General features: G+C 46.4%; 1 protein-coding gene across 4 annotated transcripts in view; it reads right to left on the bottom strand.

Annotated features, from left to right (window-relative positions):
* Positions 1-1,393: 1,393 nt before the first annotated feature.
* The window catches only part of svilb (supervillin b), a 40,923-nt gene continuing 34,051 nt past the window's right edge, over positions 1,394-8,265 (bottom strand). For all 4 annotated transcript variants that reach the window (XM_068605136.1, XM_068605110.1, XM_068605118.1 and 1 more), the window contains 11 exons: positions 8,034-8,181; positions 7,639-7,918; positions 7,399-7,550; positions 7,090-7,195; positions 6,372-6,579; positions 6,112-6,245; positions 5,434-5,592; positions 5,201-5,344; positions 4,713-4,834; positions 4,369-4,524; positions 1,394-2,236 (listed from right to left, as the gene is read on the bottom strand). In XM_068605136.1, the coding sequence (XP_068461237.1) occupies positions 2,150-2,236; positions 4,369-4,524; positions 4,713-4,834; positions 5,201-5,344; positions 5,434-5,592; positions 6,112-6,245; positions 6,372-6,579; positions 7,090-7,195; positions 7,399-7,550; positions 7,639-7,918; positions 8,034-8,181 (1,696 nt within the window). In that variant the 3' untranslated portion in view covers positions 1,394-2,149. The remainder of the gene's footprint in view (positions 2,237-4,368; positions 4,525-4,712; positions 4,835-5,200; positions 5,345-5,433; positions 5,593-6,111; positions 6,246-6,371; positions 6,580-7,089; positions 7,196-7,398; positions 7,551-7,638; positions 7,919-8,033; positions 8,182-8,265) is intronic.

Genomic DNA, 8,265 nt, shown 5'->3' with positions numbered 1-8,265 from the left:
GAACGCCGCGTCTTCTAGCAGCGAGAACGCCGCGTCTTCTAGTAGCGAGAACACCGCGTGCTCCAGTCGTGAAAGCTCAAGCTGTTCCCGACTCTTGAATAAAATAAAACAATGTGTTATTTTTAGGGCTGGGCACGATAACGTGTTAACGCGAGGTTAATCTGTCAATCCATTAACGGCGTTATTTGTGCATGTGTTAACTGCATGTTTTTTTTGTTTGTTTTTTTTTGCATTAGGAGCGTATCGCTTTAAATCTCGTCGTAGTTCAGACGTGGCGTCTCATGGCTCTCACACTGCTGCCACCGTGAGGTCAATCAAACATGAAAAATAAATAAGCACGTATTGTCAAGTAGCTTCTGTTCTCAACGAGCAGCCGTGCTGCCGCGAGCCGCTTCACACGCGCTAACAGGCGGCAAATACACTACTTTTATATGTACAGGCAGGTTCTGCGTCCAGATTGAAAGTTAATCGCGCAAAGCTCCTGACCCCGCGGTCTGATCCATGCAGAGCACTTTGAAGCAGCATCACTTCTGGAACTTTCCTCACATCACAAGACGTTCAGTGCACTTGTTCAAGACAACACAGACTGGACTTTTCTCACTGAGGAAGAAAAAATGAACTGAAAACATGAAAAGCACTTAATGCTTTTGTATGAAGTTAATCAATTGCTGGTCTTTAGCATCTTTAAGGTCAGCAACAGACTGAACATGGACCAAAGGAGTGGTTTGTCCCTCACAGGGACCCTTACTACTAAACAGTACCTGTTGGGGGGGAAAAAAATATGTATGTTAACTTGCTGTTGCTTCAGAGTGCTGTTATATTGTTCTGATAACATTACTTTAAAATAACAGCTGCAATACACTAGTTTTTTACTTCATTGTTGAATTTGGCGCATAATGCGACTAATCGCAGAAAAATCATGCGATTAATCAGTTTTTTCCAACTTTGCCCAGCCCGAGTTATTTTCTTTTGTCCTCAGTTTGAGCCACTGGCCTTGAAGCCGATGTGCAGTGACAGTTTCAGCCTTCGGCCCGGCAGCTCATCCACACTCTCGTCTCTGGAGTCCAAACTAACTTACCTTCGATGTAAAGAGCGGTCCGGTCTTTTCCTCCCGTGTGTTTAGTGCGATCAGAATATGGCAGCAGCACTATACTGCTTCAGTATTGCATGTTAGACTTTGGACCCCTCTGCTGCTGATGTTGTTGCCCGTTATGCATATGTGTGAATAATTAACCAAAACCGTCACACAATTGTATATTACATCCGTAAAAGTAGTTTAATGCTAAAATAATCCTGTTTAGCATCATAATGTCCTGACGCAGATAATTACTGATGATTATTGATAATTGACTCGTGGCCCTCAATTAAAATGACACACACACACACACATAAAGAGAGATGCATGGTTTAATTTTAGCATCTTTGTGATTTAATTCACTATTTCTTATATCACAAAAAGTCTTTAAAAATGCAGACTAGATTTTCTGTATATAAACTGTACACAAAAAGCAAGGCACTATACATTCAGAGCTGCTGCTTTTCCTCTCTTTCTTCGAACGAGTCAAAACCTTTCTTTTAAAAATTACAAACCCTTTTAAGCCGTTAGCGCCGTCGAGCCAACAGGCGTCGGCTCGCGAGGCCCGACGGCGTCCGGACACGAAGACGCCACGAAAAAAACAAATAGAGAAAAAAAAGGCAGACTTTCCTCACAACATCCGGCGCGACAGATACACACACACATTTACACGAGTCGACGTCACACACACAAACATTATATACAATCGCACACACACATAAGCACCGAGCGTCCTAGTGTGCACATTTTCATTTGTCGAGTCCACTTACACAGAAACACACCGGCTGTGACCCGAAACGGGGTTGTTGTTGTTGTTTTGTTTACCTTCTCTCACACCGTGTGGATTTCATTTATGTTGCGTATTAAAGTTTAATGGTAAAAACATGACTATAAGCAAGGCGAGTGCGTCTCCAGCCTCTTCCTCTCTTGTGCGTTTCCTCAAGGTTCGGATACTTTCTGTGCCGACGTCCTCGCGCGTCGCCAACCAAACTGGCCTCCTGTCTGCCTCTCCACTGTCGTCTTCTCTGCTGATTTTAATCCGCTTCCAGTGGGAAAATAATAAATAAAACGTCCTCAAAACAGTCCTTTGGCCTTCTTCAAGTTCACTTGCTTCCACCCTGGTAAACCTTCGTATTCCTCTCTCGTCATTTCCAACGCTTTCTGCGATTTAAAAAAGAGACACATGCAGTTCATTGATTAGAAAGATATTGACTTTAAGTTACGTTTTACTTACGTCAATCATATTAAAGCAAACGATGACGTAACAAAGGGAATATTAGGTTTTATTTATTCATTTTGACCTCAAAGAAACTACTGAATATTGTTTACAACTTTTAAAAGTGTGAATTTTAAAGCTAATCAGCCTTTTAAACATTTTTGCATGTTTCTGGATATCAATGCAGTTTACACCAGAAGGTCTATATGTCTGGATATATGAATATATGGATAGATAGCTCGATCTATGTATTTATATATCTATCCTAGTTCTCAAGGAAGTTTCAGGTTATTCATGTTAAAGTGCATCATCAGTGTTTCTCTATGAGATAAAAAGCAACATGTTGTGCATTTTGGACCCGTTCCCCACGTTCCCGTTTGTTAATACTGCCGTTGCTGTGTGGTCATCCTGAGAGAGGAGACGACACGCCGACAAAGAACCGGCTGCTGGCGCAGTTTAGTGGTTTCAGTGGTTTTCATGCCTCCATTTTGTGCTCCAAACACAGACGGTGAGTCAGACTGCAGAGTAGATGGTGAATCACAAGTGCAGAGGAGAGGGTCTCAGTGTGTGTGTGTGTGTGTGTGTGTGTGTGTGTGTGTGTGTGTGTGTGTGTGTGTGTGTGTGTGTGTGTGTGTGTGTGGAGAAGAGCAGCAGAGAAGAGCACAGGAGTTTCATAGCAGTGGAGAACAGACATCTTGGAAAGAGGAGAAATGAACGATGGCTGCACAAGTAAACGTCTCGATCTTCACGATATTGTTCATGTGACAAACGCGTTTCATTTCATTTTGAAGAAGCGTTAACAAAACTGCTGAATCAAAGTTTTTCCATCGAGGTCAAAGCTCATTTCTGATAGAAAACATTCTGAAAATAGATAAATAGACTTAAATTTGACTGCAACGATCTATCAACTCCATTATATCTCTAAAAATCAATAATTTTCCACAGCTAGACTTCCAACAGTTCAAAACCACTAAAATATGTCATTAAAAATGAGACAAAACAGAGAAAAACTGCAAATCATCATATTTACCAATATAATTTATGTTTTTACTTGATAATTAGAAATAAATCTTTCAAAAGATTTTGAGACGCTGTGAAAAATGTATTTTACTAATTAAAAAATCCTATATGATTCTCAATATATATACAGTAACTAATTATATAAATACATACTTATAACTTAGACGCGATGAGACTTTTTGACTGAGAAATAACAGGATCATATAGTTCCTGTGTTATTTCAACAATAAAATCTCTTCAGAGAAATCTTTTCAGACGTAATTGTGCAGCCAAAGCGCCAAAACCTTCCTCCTCCACCAAACCGTCACCGCAGCCGGGAGTGAAAGAGTTTTCACACCACATGAAGAAAGAAAAGGAGAGAAGACACCAGTGCGGACGTGCGATGGAGGAGGACGGGTCGCCCGAGGGCCGACGCGTCACATGAGCGGCTCCTCTTACCTTGATCCACCTACGACTTGGTCTGTAAAGTGAGAGTTAGACGGCGTTAGGGATGGAGGATGTGAAGGAGGAGCTGTGGAGTTTAGGGAGGAAATCCTCTGAATTTTATTTCACACATCAACTACGATCACTTCCAACACGCAGCGCGACTCGTGGCATCGACATCGTTCCCTTTCCTCTCTCTCAATTGGCTCCGGGCGGTCCGCTCTGACTCCAATTAGCGTTAGCATGAGGCGCTTTTATTCCATATTCTGCAAAATGCACGACTTTAATGGACGCGCCTGTGCTGTAACTTCATCAGCACGACATGCTTCGTGTGTTGGACCTTAAGACGGGGAGGATGGCGGTTGTGACGCACAGTTGGCGATTCTCACTGAATTCGCCCCTCAGCGTAAAACACGGCAAACTTCTTAACAGTGAAAACATAAATAAACTGGGTAGATTAGTTTGAAAGTTACTAAAAATATTCCTCGGATGTTTTCCTGTGATGAGAAACTCAGTTTTGTGAATGTATAATTTCACATTTTTGTTGAAATTGCCTCTTTTAATGAGGGAAACGTCCTTAAAAAGTCTTATTCAGAGAGCGTCCCTGCTTCCAAACAACCTCGTGGTTACTGACCTCAAAGTCCTGGTCCGACAGGTAGATCTCCAGCCGCAGCGGGTCGACGCCCTCTGGGAGCGGCCGGGCGCGCAGCTGAGCCAGAGGGAAGGCGTTCTGGCAGAGCCGGGCCAACACGTCCTCCACCAGGATGATCTGGTTGCACACCTCCGCCTCCTGCAGAGCAACAGGAGGAACGCGTGAAGGCTTCGGCACCGACGAGCACAAGGACGACGCTGAGGGTTCAGTGAGCGTCTGAGCCCGACCGCCGACTGACGTCATGATTATGTCGTGTACGTAAGAGTGTGGCATCCACCAACGCACGGTAAAGTGTGTGTGTGTGTGTGTGTGTGTGTGTTGCTGACCCTCTCTGTGATCTCGGCCACGTCCTCTCGGTGCTCCCAGCTGGGGAACATGTTGGTGAAGGTGAGCGGCTCCAGACCGGCGTGGATCAGATACGACTTCTGAGGCTTCTTGTCGTTCTTCTCTGCAGGAGGAAAAAAAAACGTCCTAATTTAAATATTTTTTTCTCTTACAATCCAATAATACATTCTTAATGGATCCAGGTAGGAATGGAGAGGGCTTCAGGTAAACTGTGGGCACTTAATCAAAGTTAAAAGTGATAGTAAATGTAAAAAAAAAACCCTTTCACAAAAACACTGGATGAAAAATCTGTACACTTGTACCATTTCTGTATTTTCTGGGTCAAAATTGTTTCAAATTAAGTCTTAAACTCTTAATGACATTGCATGTATGGGTCTTAATCAGTGGCCGAGATCTATATAATAATATTCTAATAATACACGAGTGCAGCTGTCGGGTTTCAAGCCGGTGCAGCGTTTCATCGGCTCACCCCTGCAGTACTGCAGCACCGTCTCCATCGCGCACTTTCTGTCCGAATCCCAGCGGATGCGAGCCGAGCCGGTGCTCTCGCTGTCCTGAGGCCACCAGCCCTGCCACAGGTAGACCTCGTGGAAGTTATCCACCAGGAACAGCGCTGACGGAGAGGGGCAACGACGTGATATCAGTCAGTTTTTGAGACGGAACGACAAAAGCTCTGTGACGTCGGGATTCATTTCAGCTCACCGGGTTGCTGCGGCGCGTTGTACAGGTCCTCCTGCAGGAAGGGCAGCGAGCTCACCAGGTCCGGGGCTCTGGACGGGTGGAAGAACTCGTTCGCCACGAAGTCCCCGGACGTGCTGCTCAGCTGGAAAAGCCGCGGGGTGAAGTTGAATTTCCCCGGATCTGAAAAAAAAGAAAAATCAGAAAACCGAGAAACCTTCAAGTTTCGCATGATAATGAAGACTTTCTGTATATTGTTAGCTTAAAACAACAATGTTTTAAGGTGACAAAGCATCCTGATTAAGACAATAAAGTTAGGAGGAGGAACTTTCATCTTGTCTTGGTTTTGGCGGTCCCTGTGGACAAAAAGGGGGAAGTGTCTCCATGCACCAGAGTCCCTTTAGAAAACGTCTCATTTAGTGCAGCAGAGTCTGAACGTCTGCCCGGTAACAGAGGCCTCTGTGTTAAATTGAGACCAGTTAAAGGTTCCTTACAGCATCTTTAAACAAGAATGCATGTAAGACTTCTGGCTTAAGATAGAAACTATTGAAAAGGAAAACTACCATTCAAAAATGTATTTTTTTAAACTCTTTGGACAATATTAAGTGCCGACCCCTGTGATTTATGTCAGAAAGACTCACACTGGTTGTGTCTGAGGTCAGAGTGAATGCACCAGTGCATATCATCGAGTACAGGCTGTACCTTGCAGCATGCAGTCGTAGGCCTTCCTGTCTTTTCTCCCCAGAGCCTCCCAGAAGCCCGGAGGCTCCACTCCCTCGTCACACTCGTGGATGGTCACCTTGCTGCTGCTGTGGAGCCCCGCCTCCAGAGGACACCTGGGAGGGAGACAGACACCACATGTGGTGGCGACCAAAAGAAAAAACCCCACGTAGCACCGACCAGTGGAAGCGATTTATAAATCAGTGTTTCATGGATTGAAAAGTCCCCTTGAAGGAACTCACTGGTCCTTGATCTTGAGCGCGGCCGTGTTGCCCACGCCGCGGGCGTGCAGCTGCGTCTTGGAGCCGTGCCACAGGTAGATGACGGCCTTGTTGATGTTGAGCAGGATCATGGAGGCTCTGGAGCGCAGGCTGCTGCAGTGACACGCCACCTCCAGCAGGTGGCCTTCCACCGGCACCTCGCCGCGCACACAGTACAGACGCCACTCACCTGGACGCAGACGGGCGGGGAGGAAAAGTTATCCATCGCTCGACACCGAGGGATAACGATGACAACGTATGCGCTTCACGTTCATGGCAGTAAAGCTTTCTTTAATGTCTTTATTTGTCTTTATTTTTAAACATTTATCTTGCTTATTGTATGTGTACAAGTACGCAGAGCCAAGTGAAACCGACGTCATGTATGTGCAAGTTTACATGGCCATTAAAGCTAATTCTGATTTTGCAAGAAAAGGCTTACTTTTATTCAATTTATGATGATAATTGTCATAATTATACAAATCTCCAGCCTTTTCAACTGTCAAGAAATTGCAAAATAAGCACCGACTCAAGACGTGGATTATTCTTAGACTGCATATTGATTTGTATTTATATTCCAATTTGCTGGAAAAACGAGGAACCTTTGGGCGTACAGACACACATCCTTTGCAGAACATATTCTACACAAGTGTCCTTTTAGATAAATAACTGGAGCACAAAGCAGACATGTAAAGATGTTTACTCTGAGTGTTCTCCTCCTCCTCCTCCCTCTTGCCGGCGTGGACGATCATCCCGCCGTTGAAGCACTGCAGGAAGCACGGAGGCTCCTTTCCTTGCTGCACCTGGACCTGAAACCGACACCGGGGGGGAAAACGCAGCTATGAACCCAGAATGCAAACAAAAGACTATTTTAATGACGACACGCTCTTGGAGAAGTAGGAAGCTGGAGAAGCAACATCAGACTTCTCACTTTCTGTTAGACGCGTGTTCAGTTTTTTTGTTTTTAACAATCTGGCCGGGCGAGAAGCCTCGTTGCCTTGTTCCCTCGTACCTGCGCCCCTCTTTCCTCGTCCAGCTCCACGGTCATCAGCGCCGACGTTCCCTTCTCGCTGACGGTGGAGTGTCGGCCCTGCCAGAAGAAGTAGCAGCACTTCTCCTTCCCCGGCCCGCTGCTCCTCGCCTCGGGGTTCTGCCTGCGACCCACTGACACGCGACGAAAAAAACCCCCACTAAATGATCCCGAGGTGTGAAAAGCACGATGTTTCACAGCGGTGCGTGAACTGCGTCTAACCTGAGGTGTTGACCGTGTACTTCCACTTGACCACGTAGGCGTCTCCCTCGTGGAACTGGCCGATGCTCTGGCGCGGCAGGCGGCTGTAGTCGAACTCCAGGATGTGCCAGACGTCCACCGAGGCCGTGGCGATCTCCTGCGTCCTCATGCGGTCCTCGCTCTCCACCGGGCCGTGGCCGCGGCCGACGCTGGACCCGTCCAAGACGGTGGAAACGGACGACTGGAGGAGCGGCAGCATCAAGGCGGCGTCGTACGGCCGGCATTCTCGCCCCGGGGCCGCCTGAGAGGAACACAAAGATCCCAGGTGAGAAGGATGAGGACTTCCCGCCTGACCGGCGGTCTCCTTTTGAGATTTAAGATCCCGGCGTGCGACCCCACTGCTCCCGGAGGTGCACCTTCTGCTCAGGTACGAGCTCGCCGTCGTCCTTCGGTGTCGGCGACTTCGCTTCGGTCCAGTCCAGGAACTTCTCCTTGAACAAGATCGTCTCGTTGTGCTCCGTCAGCCGGCCGAATATCGCCCAATCGGGACGGCCCTGGCCCTTCCTGTCAACGGGAAAACAGAAACGATGTCAAAAGAGCTTTAAATACAGTTGTACGTCCAGAAATACAGATGTGTTTGTGTGTACT

The sequence above is a fragment of the Clinocottus analis genome, unplaced genomic scaffold (genome assembly GCF_023055335.1).
Source record: "Clinocottus analis isolate CAN_PGR_092001 unplaced genomic scaffold, fCliAna1.0.p SCAF_11, whole genome shotgun sequence".
Classification (NCBI taxonomy): domain Eukaryota; kingdom Metazoa; phylum Chordata; class Actinopteri; order Perciformes; family Cottidae; genus Clinocottus; species Clinocottus analis.
Note: the sequence above shows the minus strand (reverse complement) of the source record. Positions and strands in the feature narration are given on the sequence as shown.